Genomic DNA, 22,926 nt, shown 5'->3' with positions numbered 1-22,926 from the left:
CGCGACGGCTCCTCCCGGACAGCCCGCGGGCATCAGCCCTCCCCCATCGGGGCAGCGATGAATCGTGGCCTCCCCGCTCTCCTCCCTCCCCCCCCCCCTTCGCCCTCCCCCCCCCCCCCCCCCGGGCCGCGGCCTCGCCGAGCGCCCGGGCCTGCGGCGCCGCGCGGCGCCAGAGCGGCCTCCGCCCGCGGCTCCCCGGCCTCGACCCGTTCCCGCCCCGCCGCAGGGTACCGCCGCCAGAACCCCCTCGTTGACTCCCCGCGCACGCCCCGGCTTCCCCGCCTTAGCGGGGCGGCCACGCACCGTCGCGGAGCGGCGAGTCCTGCGGGCCGTGAGGGAACCGCTCTGCGGCCGCGGCAACAATGGCTGCCGGCTGCTTCACCGACCGACCGCCGCGCCTGCGCGCAGCCGCCCGCCCCGCCCCGCCCGCAGCGCGCCGCGGGGCACGATGGGAGATGTAGGCGCGGGGGGGCGATGGCGGGGAGCTGGGAGTCCGACCTCCCCCAGCCCTCCGCCACGGGCAGGGACAGCTCTGCTGGATCAGGGCGCTCAGAGCCTGGCCTCGCACACTGCCAGGGATGGCGTATCCACATCTTCCACGGGCAGCCTGGTCGTGATGAACTGCCTGTGACTTTTTGACCGAGACATGGCAAAACAGATGGGTAACAACAGTGCTTACTTAACAAGTAGAGAAGAAAAGTCACACGTGAATTCCAGAGAATTTATCTGAAGTGTTGCACTGCGGCCAGCCCCTTGCTATCATCTTCTCTTCGGCACACTGAATTACACTGCTTTGTGTAACGCCGCAATGTTGTTAATTGCTGACACCAGGGGGAAACCTTGGCTGGGGAAAAGCATCTAGTGGAGATGCAGGCCTGCATGGAAGAAACAGTTTTTCCGTGAATAAACAGCACACTGCTTTCCTGCTTTATCAGTGTCAGATATACTCACTTTATGGACTTCTTACAACGTAATTAGTGACAGTTGACAGCATGTTGGCCAAAATAAAAATTACCTGCTTGGTCAATGTAGCATAGCTTGTTAAGTCTTCAGTATCCCAATGCTTAAAATACAACTATAGTTTGGTTTGCCTGTTTCCCCCCCTTGTCTGACAGCATCATGGCTGGATTTAACTTGGAGTAAGTATCTAAGCCGCATTTATGATACTGTAAGATTCAGGCATCATTCAAATTTATTGCCCTCTAGGAGAGAGATAACCTATACAATAAACATCCATATAGTAAACAGAATCTTTTAGGTTGGAAGTGATCCTTTGAGATCATCTGGTCTATTCCCCCAAGGTTACCCAGGACCATGTCCAGCCAGCTTTTTGATATCTCTCCAGATGGAGACTCCACAACCTCTCTGAACAACCTGACCTAGTGTTTGACCACCCTTAAAGTAGAAAAAAAGTATTTTCTTGTGTTCAGATGAAGCGTCATGTGTTTCAGTTGTCAGTGGATGCTACTGAGAAGAGTCTGGCACCTTCTTCTTCATTCCCTCCCATTCAGGTATTGATACACATTCAGCTTTCTCCAGGCAGAGCGATCCCAGCTCTCTTGGCCTCTCCTTCTATGAGAGGTGCTCCAGTCTCACAGTCATTTTTGTGGTGCTGTGCTGGATTTGCTTCAGTAAGTCCATGTGTCTCTTGTGGACATAACACTCCAGATGTGGCCTTACCAGTGCTGTGTAGAGGGGCAGGATTGCTTCTCTTGACCCTCCAGTGATTCCTTGGCTAATGAAGCCCAGGATGCTGCTGACTTTTGTGCAAGGCAGCTGATGTGAACTCTTGGTAAGAAAATGGAGAAATGTGACAACAGAACACAGCTAGCTGTGGTTAAAAAAGAAAATGTGAGTAGCTGTAGCTGGTGCAAATATGTCTTACAACTCTGAATACAATGTTTAGTTGTAAGGCTGATTTACTTCTTTATTTGATAAGACAGTCCAGGACAACTCAAAATGGCAGTGCTGTGACTTTTTGTGCAAATTCTGTGTAGGCAGCAGAGCTGGACTATTACAGGAGCAGCAGGAGAGTCTCTGTGTGACTGTGCGCTTGAGCTGCAGTATTAAGAAGCTCAGAAGCAGAAAAAAGCTCCTTAGGTGGCAGTCTTGGGATGGTATGGATGTAATAGGGATTGGAGTTGCTGACAATGATGACGACAAGCCATGCTAGAAGCCCAATTAATGCTTTTTTGGTTTTATCCTGCTTCTCTTCAGCCTCTGAGCAGGGAAGAATGTGGCTGTGCATCTGGAATGCAGCTCCGGTTGCTCTGGTAGTGCGTGAGCCAGGCTGGAGTCCTGCTTTCCCTTTCTTGGTTGTGGACATTTTTCATGGGTGGTAAAAGGCATGAAATATATCAGTAGGAGAATCTGCAGCACTGCCTCTTGTGTGTGAGTAGTGTTTCTGGAAGCTATAATGTGCAAAATCAACTTCAGTAATAACACTGTGTTTTAGTTTGCTCATTATTTTACTTGCGCAAAAAGATTGGTGTCTCAGAAGCACATCCGAAAGCCCACTGGGAACTACTACTGTCCTGAATGCACATCTACAAATGTAAACAAACACTTATCTGGAATCAGAATACTTAAAAACTACAACCTGTTTATTGTTGGGGTAAATGAACTGCTTTCTCACTTCCCTGAAGAAAAAAATTTTATTTTCTGTTCCAGAAAGCAGGATGCTGTGGCTCAGCACCACAGATTAAATATTATGTCCTATTCATTAAGGAGAGAAAGTCTTTATCAAAGTGATGATGATGTTTGCATTAGCTTAATAATAAAGGTATAAAATGCTTTCTTAACTCTGCAGATTAAAATAGTCCTTAGTTTTAGGCAAATATGTACAATGAAAGCCACAGAGTCATACAAAAGAGCCACAAAAGCAATTAAGAATCTAGGGGATGGTCTGGGAAAAGGTTTTAACTATTTGTAGGATGACTTCAGCACTCAGACTGGAAGGTGACAGAGCTGGGCCAGTTCATTTCTCCACCATGAACCTTTCTGAGCACCACAGGCAAGTCATCTCTGGCTGCAGACAATAACAATTCAGTTGCCTTCCCTGCAGCACCTAACAGGTGCCAGCCATCCAGAAAGAATTCAAGCCAAAATGTAAAGCTAGGTCTTGTACAGGACATATTGGGACCAAAAATGCTAGCAAATGAGTGAGGTGCTGCTAGGAAGCACTGGTGAGAGGTGTAGGTCTGAACATCCTGCCCCTGCTCAGCGGAAATACACCTGTCTGTAGCTGGGAAGCCAAAGCCTTTTTCCACCTGGAATCCAAAGGATGGTCTTGTCTCCAAGAAGAGTGCCAATTTCTGTTTGTAATGAGGACTAACTAGGGCTTGTTCTTTTCTTTGGCTGCCAAAAGATATCTTCAGACCAACAGCTACATTTTGTAAAATGGCTTATTATTTAAAATACTCATTACTTTGTAAACTCAGGTTTGCTGTCTTCCTCAGATTGAAGATTCAGGCTCCCACCCACCAGAATGTCCTAAACAGTGTGAGCCTGCGTTGTGGAGGGAGGCTCCTCTCACTCAAATTCTGCCACTATGGGGCAGACAGCTGAGGGAGAGCAAGTGTAAGGAGAGGGTTGGTGTTTGGGGTGCTGACACAGGCATGCTAGGGCCTGTTTCCCATCCTAAGGGGCTTTATCCTGTGGCTGTTTAATAGAAAATGCCTAAAAAATACCTCTGACAGGGACAGAAATGCAGCATTCTTTCTGCAAACCCATTGCTTAAACCATGAGGATATGGGCTCATGTTTTCTCTTCTATTGCTTAAGTGCTTAATTATTTCAGAGAGACTGAGTGAGGGTTGAGGAGATGCTCTCTGGCCCAGCCTATTAGGTTTCCTGCTGGTTAGGGTGTAGGGCAGAAACAGAGGCATGCGAAGGGGAAAAGCCTAGTGAACAGTATCTCCAGACTCGAGCACCAGATGAATAGACGCTCTTTGCATTGCAATTGTAAAAAAAGAGGTTTCATATTTCTACCTTCCAGTGACATCTAGCTCTTTTTCCCCTTGTGTCTTCTTTATCTGCACAGTGGGAGTAACACCAGATTTTTTCCATAGCAGTAGTGAGAGATTGTGCTTTTGCAACAGTCTGAGGGTTGGGGTCACTGAGGAATGATTATAACTAGAGTCCTCAATATTTTGCCTGAATGCTGGCTAGGGCACCAGGATATGAACTACTGACTAATAGAAAGTGGTGTAAAGAGACTTGCTGAGAAGAGGTGAGACAGTGACAGGAGTTAGAGCAGTTTCTGCCAAAAAAATTTTCATGCATGTGTGTCCCAGAAGTCAAAGCAGAGAACAAAACTGAGAGCTATTTCCTGGCTGTTGCACAGTACTCAAAGATGGGAAGAATCTATTTTAATTTCTTATTGGTGAGATTTAGTTTATAGTAGCTCTGAGCCCTTAGAATATAGAAAATATTATTTTTCTTCTTTAATTTTCAGTGGGTTTAAATTGCTGAGATTTAGATCTATCTGAATTAGCCTTAGAGCAGCCCTCCCTGTACAAGATACAGTCATCCAACTTCATCCTTCGCAATGGCTGACTTCTCTACTGACTGCAGCACTTAGCACATTTTCTCAGTGTCTGCTGGGGAATGTTCTCATTACCTGTTTGCATCAGGATATGCCTTAGACTTTGTTAATCTATGTTTACTATGCTAAGACTTCCCCAGCAGTTTAGTGCTAACACAGTGGATTTTAAGGGTTTGCACAGTAGCAACTCAGTAGCCAGAGTCACCTCAAGGGTTTAATTAATTCAACAGGATTAAGTTTTTTCATACTTGCCTACCACAGGGGTGGAAAAAGCTGTCCTACCTCAGTATCTGTAGTACACGTAATGTTGTACAAATACTCTTCTTGTAATGGTATGAAAATTGTATTTGCATTCTGTTTTCTTAACAAAGACATTTTAGTTCAAGTTGTTCATTTTCACAGCCATTACAACCCCCCACCGTCTCCTTTATTTCCCTGATAAGACCAGTCAGTCTGATTCGTCCAGATGGAATCTCCATGGATATATTAATACTTCTTTGAAACCAAGTTCATTCAAGGTTGCAGACTAGTTTCCTTTCATTGTCTTCCGAGACTCCTGGCTCTGTTCCTGCACCGCTCCAAACCAGATGCTGGCACCACCAAAGACATGCAACGGTCACAAGACAGATTGGAGAGGCTTTGGGAAACGTGGTTGACATTCTGGCAGGCAAGACAGGACCTGTGTTGTTTGAACACTGAAGTGTTTTCTGCCCCTATACTATCAGACAGTCAGGCTGAGTAAGGCAGGTCATTGAGAACTCAGCAAAGATATCAACAGTCATGAAAGGACTTTCATGGTTAATTTCTGCACAAAAGTATTAATTCAATTTCCACACCTGAAATAGTGAGTATGGAAGGCTGACAAAAATGGCTTACCCCTGAATGGAAAGAGTGAGCTTGAAGTGGATTGTCCACTTTTTCTGTTCCTGGCAAAGGGGCAGTCAGTGAAATGCAAACAGCTGCTTCCAGAGATGAACTTCATCAAGGCTGATGCCAGGCTGTGGCTAAAGAGTAACATGTTAGCTGCAAAACCATGAGCTAATACCAAAAGCAGCTTTCACATTTCAGCATACTAACTGCCACAGTCAGTTAGGACACACAATTGCAAGATAAATCTTGTATTGCAGATGAGGAAGGTGAATGTCTTGCAGCAGGTCACATTAAGTTCTATGTGTCTCTAGTTTGTCAGAGGCCGTGCCACCTGAGAAGAAACATGCCAGTATATTTTAGGCATACCTACTGCCAATATTTTTAACCCTATTCAAGTACTCAGAAGCATGGGCTATACCTTTCTGTTGTTGTTGACATCTCAGTTTCACCAAAGCAGTGCTGAGGTGCCAACTTTCATGAGGCTGGAGCCCACACATAGCCACCAATCTGTGGGGTCAGGAGGGATGAGCCACCTGCTTTGTCATAAAACTAGGAATACTTACACCTAGCTGGTGTTTTGTACAAAACCCGGTCGCACACTGCAACACTGCCACAGCTCAGAAAAGGATTTTTATGAAGACTTCTGGAATCTCCAAGCACAGACTTACAGAGCACTGTCACCAGGATCATTCAACACAATTTGGCTTCATTCTCAGAGTGGTAGCAAAACTGGGCCCAAAGTGAGGGCTCAAGCAGCAGCTATGCTCTTTTCCACCCCTTTTTCAAAATAACATAGGTATTTTTCTCCAGACAGTGGTCATTTAACAGCCCAACATATATTCCCACTCTCCCCCCACGCCAGTTTTATTGTTTACATAAATAAAAAAAACATTAAAATATCATTGCCTCTTCTAGGAGCAGATACAACCTACAGAGATAAATTCTTTTAAATAAAATTTTTTGACAATGCAAATGTCCTTTTTCAGGTGCAGCAAACCAAGGACGGGGGCAGCTACTGTGAAAGAGGAAACAGGGTTACCAAAGCAAGGGAAATGGATATTCAGAGGCAAACTTCAATATAAGTTATCTGTTCAGGCCTCTAGTCATCCTCTCTGCTGTTTTAGCTTTCAAACAGATAACCTATACTATGTACTTTAAAACGTGGCAATGGAAATCAGCATACCATACCTTTGAAGAGGACAGTCCCATTTGCAGCAACATAGTAGTGACATAGCTGAAAATGAGTTTGCAAGCGGTTTAAATACTGCTATGGCTCCAAGTCCTACATTACTGACAGTTCATATCAATCCCTCCAGGTAACACAGGAGGCTTCAGCTCAACTCCAGTCCTCATTACCAACACAATTATAGCTAAGTTATACAAAATGTCACCTTTGAAGACAAACTGTGTTGCATGCAGTCTGTTTATGGTCTGGTCTGTTTATGTATGAAGCTAAATGGCATTTATTTGCATGCCCCCTGTAAACTCATTATCCAGCCTACACAGAATGCAGATCTTGGTGTATGGTGGAAGTATGGTAGCAGACATTCACATCCCCTCTCCAAATACAGTAGGCTGACGCTGTCATGTTGGGATACATCAAAATGTGCTGCTGTGATTTTTATTGTGTCCTACTGAAGGTCAGGAATAAACCAGAAAGTTGTGCTGAACCTCATGCCACCATATACAGTACCTTCCTCAGGACTCAGCTCTGGGGAGCAGAGGACGATGTTACCAAGGACTCTTTGTGAATCTGCCCATGAATTCACCATTCCCGCAGTCATTACTTCAAAATAAAATCTGCCTTCGGGACTAGAGACAGAGGTATGTGCTTATACCTAAAAAACACTTACTTGAAACACATAATGAAGCAGTAATGTTATTTTGCTCCTAACACTTTGTTTCCTAAAAAAGTTGTGGATGGACACGTGCGTGTGTGTGTGTGTGTTACTTTATGACTCAATAAAAGTCCCACAGGAGCTGTCCTGAAGGCTGGTTTCTTTTGTATGTGCAACAGAAAGATGACCCCTGGAGGAATCTGTGATGTGAGAAGAAGTGTTACCAAAATCAGTCAGATGTTCAATACTGGGTATGGAACAGTAGATGGATTTTTCATGGATGGTTTAAGATATGGTGGCTGTTTGTACAGATCTAGTAACTAATTCTGTGCTGGTTTTCAAGGAGTAACAAGAATATTGCTTCTAAAAGGGTGCTAATAGGGGTGTATTGAGGATTTAAAGTGGTCATTAAGCTGTGAAAATTTCATCAATATTCAGCAGGAATGAAAAGGCTGTGGGGCTGAGAATATACCTTTAAATGTAGTGTAATTTCAATTAAAACCACTAATTTTGGACTCTCCTTATGTTTAGCTAAACTGGATTAAACTATTTTACTATACAAATGAATGAAGTCTAGAGTTGTTATCACAAGAAGTTTTTAATATGGTTTGTGACAAGCAATATCAAAGTTATCAACTCTCAAGCTTCATGTTCTGAAACCAGACAACTCTCAGCAACAAAAAAAGTTGTGCACTGATAAACATAGGAGGCATATTGTATTTTTTAATTAAATATGAAAACATGAGCTGTGTACATTATTTTTTCCCTAGAAAACACAGCAATTTCAAAAGTTTATCATAAAATATTTTCATGAAATGAGTGAACCAGCAAACACATGCACTTGTGTGCCTTCCCCCCTCCCAAGATAAACGTGATAAGAGAGACATATGCAAATGTAATAGTTAACAGAACAAGTGGAGTTTTATCCTAGTTTGGTTCTTTTTGGAAAGGATGGAATGTAACATTGTGCTTGACTTTCTATGTCACAACAAAAAATATTTGGTGCAATATTTTAACATTTTCTTTTTAAGTTTCAATCTGGTGGAGAAAAATACCTTTTTCTATAATAAAATATGTCTGTTCTTTTCAAAACGTAACTTTTTTGCACAAAATAATTTTGTAAACTGTTATTTCAAGGGCAAGGTAGGCGGTCCTGTGTCAATGTCCTCCCCCCCACTTAAAAATGTGATCTGTTATCTGAAGCAAAACAGGAAAACACAAAAAAAAGCGGAGCAGAGGTTGCTTTGCAAAGAGAAAATAGGGTGTATTGGACGGGGGAGAGGGGAGGGAGCGTGTGGTGCGACAGAAAAAAGTTAAAGGTCACTTTCGCCGTAGAGCGCTGTGGAGAAGGACATGTAGTCCAGGGCACCGGGCACGGCATCGCGGCCATTGTAGGGTGCCATCCTAGCAATGCAGTATTCAGCCTGGTCAGGAGGCAGCTCCCGCCGCAGCTCATCCACAGTGATGTAGTTCTGCAATGAGCACACAGTAAGGAAATGGTCACTTTCTGGAAACTGACTTTCCTCTGAGGGACAACCACCCCCTGTCCCACCAGGGTAGCAGGCAACACTCGGGGACAGGATCCCAACAAGTACACCCACACAGGGAGCTCTCTGCACTTACGCCTTGGGAGGACACACACTCCCTCCCTACTGTTTGCACAAGTAAATGGTTTTTACAACAAAGACTGTTTTTGCATGAGAGATGTTGGGGAATCTAAAGAAAGACCTGGAGGTAAGTCAGGCAAGTTGTCAGTGTTAAGACTGTGCCTTCCTGTTGACAAAGGAGGTCCTGCTGAAAGTAAACGGGGAGGAAGCACAAATTTAATTTGGATGCTGTCACCCACCAGCAGGAGGAACAGCTGCTCCTGCTGCTTGGGAGTTGCTATTCCCTCTCTTCAGAGAAAGGCAAGGGGCCATCCCCACTAGTTCCTGCTAGTGCACCAATGCAAGCAGCAGAAGCAAATACTTTGTATTGCTTTCACAGTTCCAGCAACAGTCTTTTCACTGCAGTCAGTTTTGATAAGCAAGCAAAACCTAAGTAAACACAGCTTCTGGAGACTTGCTGCACTGAGCTGAGCTAACCTGACTTCTCTCCATGCAGTAGGTAACAGTAGTTGCCTGTTTGCTAATCATAATCACTATGTTGTCTTCAGCTGACTCTCGGCCATTTGCAGTCTGAGCAAGAGCTCAGGTTTCACACCATCCCTCTCTCCTGTGACTTCCTGTAATTTTTTTCCCTTTCACTTTAATGACTTGGATATGAGGGATTTTTCTTCATAACGAAATGTTAATTCATGTTACAGTCACCAGAGCACGTTAAACACTGACAAGTATATGTAACATACTGTACAGAGTAAACAAGTTAGTAACTAATGCTGCATCTCAAAGTACCTATTTATTCAGTGGCAAGCTGATCTGAGTAACGTGGAATTTTCAGGCCTCAAAAGACAAGAGAACTGGCTTTGGTCAGGCACATATCTAAAGGACAGGTATCATGGGTTTCTAGATTATGATTATGACAAGATTCTTAGTGAAAAAATAGAAACCAGTACTGGATTTCAGGGTAACTCATTACAGTCTGAGAAATGGTATCCACCATTTCATGTGAGGTAACTAAAATCATTACCAAATAAAGACATACGTTAATATTACATGTACATATCATTTGATCAGCTACATAAAAGATTAGTGGGCATTATTATATAAGAAAAAGAAGGTAACATTTTTTATCAGCTGCTTCCCTGATGATGTGAATCCCAAAAATTAATACTTTCCATGTCACCCCAAGTTTTCCTACTTTCAACCAATTTCTATGGTTAAAAGATGTTCCCCCTGCAGATACAGCATAGACTCAATGAAAATCTATTGACTGTATATCCTCAGTGAAAACTTATTGATTGCATAACAAGTGATAGTGACATGTAGACCTGAGAAAGGTCATCTCAAGTTTACAGCTGTCAGTAATGAACAGTTTTCAAGACTAATCAAAATCCACCTATTGAACTTGTTAATTTTAAAGTAACAAATTGCAACCAAGCTCTTAATTAAAATTTTGAAGCAAGAGTGGGCTGCAAAGTTCTGACTGACAGCTGAGCAGGACTTTTGAGTGCCTTAGCAGGGTGCTCATTAACCCACACTTTAACCTTGCACTCCTCCAGCACTACAGAATGTTCCTGTGAAAACACCCTCCCATGGCAGAGTGCTTCCCTTGACACTTTCTCTCAGAGACAAGAGAAAAAAAGCAAGCAGATGTTAAGCAGATACAGGAAACCAAGGTGTGGAGCCTGACCTTATCTCCAGCCAGGATCTTGAAGGAAGCCATAACCTGGTCAGCAGTATCTGTATCTGCAGTTTCCCGGGACATGAAGTCAATGAAGGCCTGGAAGGTCACTACACCCAAACGGTTCGGGTCAACGATGCTCATGATGCGGGCAAACTCTGCCTCTCCCTGAAGAGCAAGAGGAGAAACCATTCAGCAGCACATCTCATAGGCTAGAACACAAAGCCAAGTAGAAACAACCTCTGGGTTGTTTTTTATTTTTTTTAATCAGGATGTTCTTTCTAGCTTGCTGTTGTGTACAAATGCTTCCCACTCATTTGTCCTTAGGAATACAACACTGCCAGCTATGCCTGAGGATAACATCCAGCTCTAAGACAATGCTCCTATTGGGGAACAATACCAACTAACTTCAGAGGAAGACCCAAATTCTCTATACATGTGCTAGATGTCTGTAGCAGTATTTGAATATCTGCACTCCTCAAATTCTTTTACTTTCATTTAATTAAAAGAGAACTTCTACAGTTTTTTTCAGCTGACAGAAGAAATGTCTCTGGGATACTTCATAGTATTGTACTCATCTTTAACAGGCGGGCTTTACAATGAAGGACTTGCATATCTGGAGCAGTCCAGGGAAATAGTCTCTACAGGGAAGATCCTACAGAGAAGCTTTGCTTCAGAAACCATAACCTTGTAGTGTAGTTTTCTTCATTTCTTTCTGAATTTAAACCAAAGGTTTCTCATCTCTGGGACTCCTTCCTCCCCAGGTAAGGAGGCGGGAGAGCAGAGCACAGTCTTCTCCTGGGAACAGGTTCTCCCAACACATTTAGAACAGTATAACTTCAAGACTAAGTAAGATACCTAATCAAATGTTCCTGTCTTGGCATGCTACACCAGAGTCCGTACTTATGCTGGGCTGATGAGTAAGGTGATTAAACACTGATATCAGGAGCAAAAACACCGAGAGTGCAGATGAATATGCTTGCACTGTGCTCTTCTCCTTCCCTTTGATGAGCATCAGTCTTTGGTGAAGCTCCTCCTAGAGCATTAGCTGTCATGCTTATCAAGGTGCCACATGTTACTGCTCTGAATATTCAGGTACTCTGGTGAGGAAAATGCTACAGGGAGAATGACTGGAACTTGAACTTACATGTACAGGAAAGGAGATGTGAAACAAATGATAGGAATGAGAGGAGCGGCATTCTGAGTGTATTCATTCATGTATACTTCCTAATAATTTCAACTGATATTCAGGGTTGAGGGAGGCTGTGTGTGCTATGCAGAGAGCAGGCACCAATATGAGGATGCTTACTGTTTCCTCCACTAGTAGCTACACAGTTTGATAAATATAATTTTTATTTGAAACACACGGGAATTAGACAATTATTTCCATCTTTTTACCTTTGGCTAGAGCTGTGAGACAAGAATTTTACATGTACAACTAAAATTAGATTTAACATTGCTGATAATTCTGGAAAATAAGGCTATATTTACCTTGATTCACTACACATTCTCCCTGTATTTTTGAAGGTGCCTAGAGAATCACTTTGAATAGGAGTGACAGAGGGCTCTACATTACCATATTGTAACCCATGGAGATAAGGCAGGCTCGGAAATCTTCACAATCCATCATACCAGTCTTCTTCTACAGAGAGTGATGCAAAGATGGAAAAAGCGAAGATAGAAAAGGGAGACCAGTCCAGGGAGAAATGAACCCACAGGAGACATCATAAAGAATGAGTTTTGGGGGAAGAAGATAGAAGGAGATTTACAGGATCATGAAAAGTAACAGAGGAAAGGTAGTTTGTGAAACCATGAAGAAACAAAGGTGGTTTTGGACATGGAATAGTTTATACACGAGAAAACATATTTGTGATGAAAAAAGGGCAACGAGATATTAAGCAAGACAGATTGAGAAATGGACAATGAAAGGAGTTTTCAGTGACACAGAAACAAATAGAACAATTTGAAGACATAAAAGAAATTATCGCAAGACAAAAAATTAAGGAATTAAAAAGGGATAGATAACAAAGTACATTTACAGAGTAAGTAGTATAGAAAAGTGATGCATATAGAGTCAAACACAAGAACAACAACAACAACAGATGGATTAAGACAAACAAGAAAAGAAAGGAAAAAAACTGTTATTTTTTCACAGTTTAATATCTAGCTGTGTTCACCACTAGCTTTCAGTACCTGTGCATCGTTTCCAATATCGTAACCCAAGCTGATGAGACAGGCTTTGAACTCCTCAGGGCCAAGTGTGCCGGAGTGGTCCTGGTTATGCGGTGTGCCAGGCAGCAGGACATGCAGTGCCAGTGGGGTGACGGTGTGGGGCAGGAGGAAGGGAGACACAGAGGAGATCAAAGGAGGGTGAAAGGACAACAAAGTGCACCATGCAGTGGGTGAGGAGAGAGGAACAGGGAGAAGGACATGCAGATAGAAAGACAGGGAAGAAAAATAAAAAGTGCACAACATTAGATATCACAATGACATTTCAGGATGTGCTAAAAATGCTCCTGGAACAGTTCCTTCTCAGAGAGCTCATCCCATGTTGAGAGCATTTGAATGATAAAAAGCTGATGAGCTGATGCTCAGAAACCTCAAGATTTCAATCTCCCAAGTGAATTACTTGCATCACTGCTTGTTACCCAGTGTCAGAAGCCCTGTGTTTCACTAGTAACCCCGAGTGCAGGTAAGCAGGCAGAGGCAGTGGGGAGCATTGCCTTAAATCTTATAGTCAAAAGTTCCACTAAAGGAGTAGGTGAGGGCAGGTATGTTTGGCAACACACCCAAGGAAGCTTAGCTGCCAGGGCATCCCAGGAACAGACAAAGAAAACCAGCTGAAGCTCAAGGGAGCAGCATTGTGGCTATATTTATGAGACCTGCACAGGACGTGGAGCTTTGACTGGCAAAGCATTTTCAAGTGCTCAGCTCTGCAAACGGCAGGGATGTACAGTGCAGCACAACACGGCTTGGCAGCAGCTCTTCCCTTTGCTCATTGCTCACTCCCTCAGTGTTTGGATGTACCCATTAAATAATACACAAGCTACTACAGGAACTAAGAATCCCCATTCCCATCCATCCTGCAGAATTTTATCTCAGAACAGTCCCAAAGCACTGAAGAGCTCCTGCCTGCTGCCACCACCTCTGGCCAGATCAAGGAAGCTACAGACAGGATGATGGGGCCAATTACAAGTTATTTTCTTCAAGAAAACCCAGTTTTTGAACTCAATGTTAACCTTCATAATCAAATAGTTGAAGGTGGGAAACCCCTGCTCTGTCTGCATTAATATTCAGACTGTTGTGAAAGAAGGGGCAAATGCTATGAAGGTCAAAATATAAAATCTACAGGGCTTTATAGGTCACTCTCCTAAGAAAAGAACCCATGGTTTATTTTTCTTAGACAGCTAGAGAAGGACTGATACAGCCTGTGTTCAGCAATTTAAAAGCATTGCCAATCTCTGAGGGCAAGCTGTCCTCAGATATAGCTGAGATGGTATAGAATAGTGGGGAACAGATTGTCTCAAGAATTTTCTAAATCAAAATAATAATCTCCTCTCTGGAGAGGAATGAATAAAAGTCTAATTGCCTAAAAAAAGCCTTCAAACCTTTCCATACTCTTGCTTTACCAGGAAACTTTGCATTTCCTGTGAAGACATACTTCTCCCAGGCTAATAATCACTTGGCAGTTTTCACAGAAATGAGTGCTCCACAGGACTGGCATTTTTAAGAATGAAACATCTTCTGTGATCCTGTTTTATTGCAGTGACTCCTTGTTTTTTATTGCACTGTGCAGTCCACACAGAAGCTTGTAGCTGCAGTGTAGCAGTGACTTACCCTGTCAAAGTGGTTGAAAGAAGCCCGGAACTCATTCATCTGTTCCTGGCTGATTCCTTTGGCATCACGGGTCAGAATCTGGTTTTCCACTTCATTGATGGTTCTAGCAATTGTTGTTAGTAACTGCTCCCAGCCCACACGGATATGCTGGTAAAAGAGGTCAGGACAATCAGAAGTCGCTCTTCTGCTTCTGAGGCCAGTGGATCAGATGTGCTACTTATTGCAAATTAAAGCCTCCTGGTGTACAAGACAGTCCCTGGTGTCCATTTTCTCAGGAAAAGTTTCCTTCTAATCTGCAGGTGTTTAAAATCTGAATTTTGACTGAAAAAAACCCATACTGAAGAGGCTAATTTCTGATCTTTTTTTCTCTCAAGAAAAGCTTGGTCCTATTGCAAAATTCCTTTGCCTGGTTTAAGCAATATAATGGAGGCCTTTAACACAAACGAGAGGCAAACCCAATGCTTCTAGGAACCTATTTAAGCAGAAAACTCTTGTTACCAAGAAACTAAATAAAACACAGTTCTTGGAAGACACGTGGGGAGCTTGGTGCTCCCCTGCCTCTGGTGCTGCTTAATGGAAAGCTGGCCAGAAAAAAAACCAAAAAACCAACAAAACAAGTTTCAAAGCCTGTCTCTATTCAGGTAGACTAATGTTGAACTCAGATTGCTCTCAAGAAACCTCATGTTATCAACAGAAAGCCAGTCTCTGACTTTAAAAAAAAACTTCTGTTGGACTTTTTTCTTCTGCCAGGTAGTGGCAGCTCAAGATCATCAGCACCTTCCTTTCTAATCCCAGCTAACATAATCAGGTGGCAGGAGAAATGAGATCTGTCAGTTTTTCAAGCAACACTGTGGGATCTCATTCAGGTTGTTTCTGTTGTCTATATTTGGAAGTACATTGGAATGGGTTGGCATGAAGTACAGTAAGGCAAAAATGAAATTCAGTGACATGTTGTTGCATGCTTGGCCATATTCTCAAGCTCTCCATTTTCCTGTGATTCATAGCCCGTTGCCAGAGCTATATGTGGCTGATGCTAACTGGTCACAGCAGATGAGGCTAATGGCTGCCAGAACATTTACCTCCATGGTGTAGTTGGTATGCTTGTTGTCAAAGATAAGTGCTTCCTGGATCAGCTGGTGGTCTCCTTCCAGCTGGTCGATTTTTGGTTTGTAATTCACAATGCTTTTCTCGTACTGCCGCAAGTGGTTGAGCTGGTCCTCCAGGGTCCCATGCATCTCTATTGAAATGCGGCCAATCTCCTGCATTAGCAAAGCCAAAGGAGTTAAGATTCCACTGAAAGGACAAGCCCCAACATGCCTGACTTACATTGCAGCAATTTCACACAGCATGATGATTCAAAGAAAAAAAAAATCTCATGGAGAAGTTACTTCACAGCAGCTGAGACAGTGTCAGCAAAAAATGTACTGAACATTTTCCAAGTGAGGTGAATCACATAAGATGTGTCTAATACAAAGATACAAAAGAAAAGGAAACTGCAGTCCATAAGCTAGTTATCTACCAAGCCAGATCTTTTTCTGGTGTATACTGTCTGCCACTAAGTTATTTCTTCATGGAGACATATTTCTATAATTTCTCTCTTCTTTCCAGCTCCTGCCATCAGTAATAGCTTTGTATTTTTATGTTTCATCAACTTCAAGGACTTTAACTCAAATCTTACCTAAAGAGATCTTAAATCTCCCTAAAATATGTCTCCTCTGCAGATGCCTGGTATGTTAATTGTATTAATTTAGTCACATGCATCAAGACCATTGCTGTGCAAGCAATTACACGAACTGTCTCTGATCTAGGATTTTGAATTTGTTGCATGTAAGCACAAATCTTAAAATACCAGTGCTCCTCATCTTAAGTAATGCCTTTTTTTCTGATACTAGAGTTAGAGGAAGAAAAGTACCACTGCTTCAGTAACCAACATCAATCCTATGATGCTTCTCTTGCTTTACCATGAAGAAAAAATGGCCATGACAGCGGTCAACAAAGATCACAAGTAAGAGTATCAGTGAAGATCACAGAGGAAAACAGTGTTTAAACACTTGCAAAGCACCTCCATCTTGGTCTGGATCCAGGGTCCAATGACATTGGCCTGTGCACCAAACTGTTTACGAAGTCGTTCATTTTGCTGCTGGCGAGCGTGTTCTTCCATCAGGGCTTGATCCCTTCTGGGAACCAGCTGCCGCACCTACAACAAAGAATAACTCAGTGTGCAGCTTAGACACACAAAGACACATGTACAGGAAATGCAGAAGTTGCCACAAGGGAGGGAGGCAGTGGGTGCTTGCACTGAATACGAGCAGTCACACAGTTTAAGTCACAGTGGGCAAGCTCACAGAATGTGAATCCTATCTGCTGTAGGATACACACAAACTCATGTTCAGCCATGGAAGACCAGAAGCAGCTTCCATTCATTATTTGGGTTTTTGGTGGCTCATGTTAACTGACTTGAATGATTCTGTTCAGATCTCACACTGGTGATTTTGTTTGGCAGTAAGAACTATAAGCACAACACGTATGGACAGTCTTTTAGGATTACAGCAAGGAAAGGCTACTTGTCTGCAGAGACAGAACATCTGAAGGGCTGAATGGTGAAAAAGACTATTGATTCACATCCTATACTTACCTGCAGGTCAACTGAAGACAAAAAAACCTCAAAGCTTTAAAATTTAGCAATTTTCATTTAAAATTAGCATGTAGAAGGGGGTCTGAAGTTCCATAGGCATTTATATTAAAGATCTCTTCCACTTTCCAAGTACATGGCAATCGAGCCAAAACCAAATGACAAAACGCCACTTAACTCAGCAGTAAGCATGAGAGGCTAACTTCAGAGTAAACAATCCATTTCCTGGGCCCAAAGTGGTTGAACAATGATATTGTCTCCCATTACCCTGCAAGACTGGAAAGAACTCACATGTTCCCATTTGCCATTGATCTCATGTGGGGTGATTGTGGTGTAAGGATTTGTTCCTGCCATGTTGACATGATACGTCTGGACAATCTTTGAGACTTCATTGTGGATTCCCAGGATGGCCTGTCGCTCCTTGTCAGCATCTGGCAACGTGGCTTTGAACTGCTCATGAGCTGTGGTCAATCCCTGCAGAAGGAAGGCAGCAGCAAAGGAAGGATAAGAACATTACTTATGAAATAGTCTCTTCGGCAAACATACTCCTGAAATGACTGCAAAAGCTAACATATTTCCAGGACACAATGCAGGCTACTCTAATACACTTCTCAGGTTCTCTCAGTATCACTAAATGGGATGTTTTAAGTACTTAAATCATGTGAAGTTTTGTTTTCTCTCTCTTTCTGTCCCATGTTGATCAGTGGCAGAGATCACATACCAAAAAAAAGGTGGAATAATAATGGCTCATAATTTAGGGGGGACTGTTTCTCCAACACTGCTCAGTGACTGCTTGTTAGCCTCTTTGGGGAAGAAGATCTGACAACTAGCATTACTATTTTAAAAAGTCTCACTAGTTTAAATGTGCTATGTTTTCTTCTCCTACTAGGTATGCACTATTTCTACACCCAAAGTAACTCCAGATGAGTACTAAGGGTTCACATTCAATTTGATCAGAGTCAGTTAGAACCAGGTGAAGGTCTTCCAGCCGACTGCAAACTGATGCATAGGCACTGCAATCTCCTGCTGCTGGAAAACAGCTCCTTCTCCCCGACCACAACCCATCTCGCTGTGGTGCGCAGGCCGTGCTCCAAGGACTGATGGCTGGGGCATGCTTGCTGGTAGTTTGCAGCCAGCTGACAGGCCAGCTGGTCCTGGCTCACCTCCCACTGCTTCTACAAGCCTTTAAGGTACTTCATCCCAAAAACCTAGAAGATCAAGTCTAGGGAAGCGAATGTGGGGCAAGAGGCAGGAAAATGCATGGGAAACAGAGGTGTATGCAGGGATAACTGAGGGAACAGTGTGGACAGAAGAAGGAATGAAAGTAAACCACATGATTGACTGCACTCTCTCACAACACACACTGTTAACTATTTTCTGTAGAATTCCTTCCTTACACTGTGACTCATTGCTTCACAGCTGCTGTGGTGGCCATAGAGATGTAATACAAGTCTGAGGGCTGGGAGAGACATTGCAAACAGTCACAAGGAGAAGATGGAAATGGTTAAGTGCTGTTTAGATAATTTTGCATTAAGAAAGACTTAATGAACCCCTTTGCTCAGGGGGGAAGGATGAAATAAACAAGCAGCAGCTCAGTAACTGTCACTGTGGTGTTCCCTGTAGGTCTCCCATTTGCTGCCTCACTGGTGGTCACACTCCTCACAGCCATTCTGGCAAAGAGCTGACTTGGATTCTTTTCACAAACCCATCACGTAGGTGAAATAGAAGCCTCCACAGCAATCCAGTTAATTAATTCCTGCTCCCTATGGTCTGCAAATTACCTGTATATACCTTAAATTGCATTCCTAACACCCTTTCAGAAGGGGAAAAACTGAGATACTGTCTTTGTTGTTTAGAGAAGGCAAAACAACTTTGATTTCAAATGGTAATTCAGCACCAAAGTGGAAAATTGTCATTTTTCTTGTGCTCAGCACCAAAAACCAGCTAGTAGCTCAATTGTCCTCATGGTACATCCTATCATATAGGGTCAAATGACCTGTACATGACATTCCATGTGAGAATTGACCTGCAGATTCTGTAAGCAGCAGGAGTGGGGTTAAGAAAAATTCCACAAGAACCTAAAAGGTTCTCTCAATTTTCAAACTTCTGTTAATATGGCTCTGGAGTTACTCTGAAAAATCTGTTTCCAGTTTTTGTGTCTAGGATGATATATGTATGCTTTATGCCTATTCAGATTGAGATTTTTGGAGTAAATCAAGGAAAAACATACTCATTTTTATTTCTCTTGATAAGGCTCACTCAACAGACAGAAGCACTAAAATAAAGCCTATAAATTCATACCACTCTAAATTCACACAACTCAGGAGACCCCATACTTCTCACTGTCCCCACCTAACTGGTGCAAATGACTGCTCTGTACCTGGATCTCCTCAATAGTGTGAACGATGAATGTATCCTGCAGATCCTCCATGGCCCCTTCCATCCAGTTATTGAAGGGAGCAGCTCGTTTGGCATACTCCAGGTACAACTGATCAATCGTTTCCAGTAGTTTCTCTGTTCTCTGTGCATGCACAAAAAGAAATAAAAGAAAGAAAATCAGGAGAGATGGCTGGAGAAGAATAATCACATAAATACATGGATTGCCTGAGCTGCTCCTTCCTTTCAGACCTCCCTGGTACTCCCAGGCTGGCATGTCAGTAAAGTTTCTCTGCTGCTAGAGATTACAGGCTGGACAGATATTTTCCCCAGTAAGGGGAATAAAATAAATCCAATGTCCTTTTGAAATAAAACAAAATAAGGCAGAATTTCAGGAAGAATGAGCTTACAAAACACACAAAAAAATGTAAAATCGAATCAATAGCCAGAGCAAACAAATGTCACAATAATTGGGCTTGAAGAAAAGCAGCCTAAGTATACTGAAATGTAGACCTTATTTACAGTCCAGGAGATTCTAGGAGTTCACAAACAAGCTGATATTGCTTGTGTCCACTGCAGCTCGGCCCCCACGAATGCACTGCCCAGAAGGTCCAACTTGTAACATATCTCACCTCCAAGGCTTCTCTACGTTTCTGGGTTAAGGCACCCAGATTATCCCACTGGTCACAGATCTTCTGGCACCTGGCATTGACACTGGGAGAGTCGTAATAGTCTAGCTCACTAAAAAGGGTGGGGAAAAAAATGACAAGAAGTCAAACAAATATTTCTGTACAGAAAAAAGAGAAACCTATTAGAAATCTTGATCTGTTTTGAGGTCAGATTCAGACAAAGAGATCATGGCTGCTGCAAATAAAGCAAGTCAGGATGATATTAGGATCAGTGTTTAAGAGACACTGTATGTGTTATGCTGAATCAAGCAGAACAGGACCACCCAAGGCCTCAACAAATACTGAGGCTGGCTAGCTGATGGGAATAACTTGCCAAAGGGGGAAGGGAATATAGACTTTTTCTCAAACTGGAAACAAGCAGATTATGATCAGAGCAATCTGCTCCTGTATTCTGCTTAAGAACATTATGCAGCCTAACAAACCGTGTCTTATACATCAGAATGGAAACTAAAGATTTTATTAGGAACACTAAGAAAGTGCTTAAAATTGTCCAAAGAATTGCATAGTACAGGTGGCAAGGAATAGCTAAATTACATAACCCAGTAAACTTATTTAGGACAATCCCAGAATAACCATGTAGGTTTCTCTCCTATATGCCTGACAAGAAGTGCTTTGCTAACATGTCTACAGGCTGATAATCAAGGAACACAGGCTGGTGAAAGTATTCCTGGAGAAAGGAGCACACAGGGACACACTAAAGCTTGCAGCCTTGCATTGCTTTGTGCTCATGGTTCTGGTCAAAGAGGGAGAAATCTGCAGGCAGAGGCAAACCAGCCAGTCTGGGAAGTGTCAGCCTTGAAAAAAAAACCCAAATAAATCACTGGGAATAAATCACTGAGTGACCCTGAGCCATCTGATGAGCAATTATTTAAGAAGTAATGCAGGTTACACTTTTGCCTCCCCCAGCCTTGTTTCTTCATGCCATTGTATTGCTGTCCTGGGGTGTGTGGGCACAGCTGTTGGTGAAGACCTCCAGTAAACTAGTCAGGAAACTGATCTGGGCTAAAATAACTTATTTGCTAGGTTTTTAATTCAGATCAGTTGCTTGATCTACTTTGCTGCAAAGCAAGCACTGCAGGTGAAAGAACTCCTTTGGAAAGCCCAGCTTGTAGCACACCTGTGCTGGACACTATGGCTAGGGAGGGGAACATGCCATGCCCAAACACTTCTGCCATGGGGAGCTGCAGTGGCTTCCTCCACATCCTCTGAATCTCTCTGGCAATGTGTCTTTGGGGGAGAAAAGAGCTCTGCCATGGTTTTTCAGGGCACGGCCTCTTTGCTGAAATGGAAGATGGCTTTTATAACAATAGCAGAACCTGCTGTTCTCACACTTTAGAAGAAATAACCACTCCCACAGCTTAGGCCTCAGTCTTCCCTGTCACTCTTAGAGCTGCAGCTGCTTTAGCTGACATGCAGTATGTGCTTTGGAAGTGGCAGGTCAGGTAATGCTTGCTGACTAGACAGACTCAGTTTTAATCTTACTGACATGGAGGATTGCCTTGAACCCTCCTCCTGTTCCAAGGTCAATCCTCCAGTGGACAAGAGAGCAATTCTGTAAATCTTTGTTGTTAAAGAAGATAACCATCTTGATCCAATAATCCTAATTTTTTAGAGAAAAAAAGCTCTTCAGCCAAAGAGGTCTGATCTTGGCCCAGACATTAACCACAGATAGGCCAGTATGATATACAGATCTTTTTAAAATAGGAAAGAGTCAAAACCAAGTAATTCAGAGTGGTTTTTTTGCCAATAAACATGCAGGGTTCACAAACCTTCCTGCACTGCAGCTGCTAGCTCTTAGCCTGCCTGCTATCTCTAGCAATCCTGATGAGCTCCCCATTTCTCCCGGTAACCCCTATAACTCCAGGAAAAGGAATGGAGATGAAGGTTTCCATGCTGGAGGGAAGTGGGGAAAGAGCTGATCTGCTATGACGATGCCCTGCAGCAAGTGCTGAACAGAGTGCACACACTGCAGGGAGTGCACACACTGGGGGAAAGAATGAGGTCCCGATGGGCTCAAGCAGCTTTTCCCTGCTGCAATACGAAGGAGTTTTTTTTCAATAAAAGAGAGCAAACTGAGAACCTCCTATCCTCTTTCCTTCTGCTCCTGGGAAAGTATGACAGTGTCACAACTCTGAAATACAGCATATGCCAGCAGCAGGTCAGACTCTTTAGGAAAGGGTTCATGGCAGCCTAATGAACTGGAAGAGGATGGAAACTTAGCTTAGGAATACAATTCTGCCTCCTCCTCAACAGCACCCACAGCTCATCTATTTTCTTGTCTGCTTTTCTGGTATGTTGAGATACTGGATAACAGTATCCTAGATACTGTTTGGAAACACTGGGAATTCCCAGCATTTTTGCATGGGGATGGATTTTTTGCTCTCCAGAGGGCAGACGGCAAAGCTCAGTAACCTTCCCGGCCCCAAGGACAGACATGCACTGGGGTGCCGTACTTGAGCTCTTGTGCAATAGCAGCAATCTGTTCCACGCGGTCCTGGTGTGCAGCCAGGTCACTCTCAAAGGCCTCGTGTTTCTTCAGCAGGGCCTTTATCTCCGAGAGGGTTGCAGTTTCGTAATCCTTCTGCTGCAGCATTGCTTCCTTACCTGGGGAGGGAGCCAAAGGACAGAAGAGTGAAGGAGAGGACCCAGGGTGGCCAAAGCCAACTCTCCCCACCCAGGCACCCTTGATCGGCCTCACTCCAGCTGCCCTGCCCCAGGCTTGTCCCCTGCTGCTGGCCTAAAGAAGAACAGTGCTCACTTTCAAACCACGAAGTGCAAGTTTGCCATTAACGACACAGAAGGGCACATAATGTAGCTTAAGCCAGCACTGTTACAGTTTATATTGGACTTGTCTCAG

The 22,926-nt window shown here is 43.3% G+C and overlaps 1 protein-coding gene across 12 annotated transcripts in view; it reads right to left on the bottom strand.

The window, feature by feature from the left end:
- Window positions 1–7,838: 7,838 nt before the first annotated feature.
- The window catches only part of ACTN1 (actinin alpha 1), an 86,672-nt gene continuing 71,584 nt past the window's right edge, over window positions 7,839–22,926 (bottom strand). For 2 of the 12 annotated variants that reach the window (XM_062495892.1, XM_062495895.1), the window contains exons 12-21: window positions 22,523–22,673; window positions 20,013–20,121; window positions 19,385–19,525; window positions 17,296–17,478; window positions 16,435–16,569; window positions 15,452–15,631; window positions 14,373–14,519; window positions 12,729–12,809; window positions 10,545–10,703; window positions 7,839–8,725 (exon numbers count right to left, since the gene is read on the bottom strand). In XM_062495892.1, the coding sequence (XP_062351876.1) occupies window positions 8,567–8,725; window positions 10,545–10,703; window positions 12,729–12,809; window positions 14,373–14,519; window positions 15,452–15,631; window positions 16,435–16,569; window positions 17,296–17,478; window positions 19,385–19,525; window positions 20,013–20,121; window positions 22,523–22,673 (1,445 nt within the window). In that variant the 3' untranslated portion in view covers window positions 7,839–8,566. Of the gene's footprint in view, window positions 8,726–10,544; window positions 10,704–12,111; window positions 12,178–12,728; window positions 12,810–14,372; window positions 14,520–15,451; window positions 15,632–16,434; window positions 16,570–17,295; window positions 17,479–19,384; window positions 19,526–20,012; window positions 20,122–22,522; window positions 22,688–22,926 lie in introns of all 12 variants that reach the window. The other 10 variants (XM_062495894.1, XM_062495896.1, XM_062495890.1 and 7 more) reach the window with 9 other exon arrangements.

The sequence above is a fragment of the Cinclus cinclus genome, chromosome 6 (genome assembly GCF_963662255.1).
Source record: "Cinclus cinclus chromosome 6, bCinCin1.1, whole genome shotgun sequence".
In the NCBI taxonomy this organism is placed as follows: Eukaryota; Metazoa; Chordata; class Aves; order Passeriformes; family Cinclidae; genus Cinclus; species Cinclus cinclus.
This window is presented reverse-complemented; position numbering and strand designations above follow the sequence as displayed.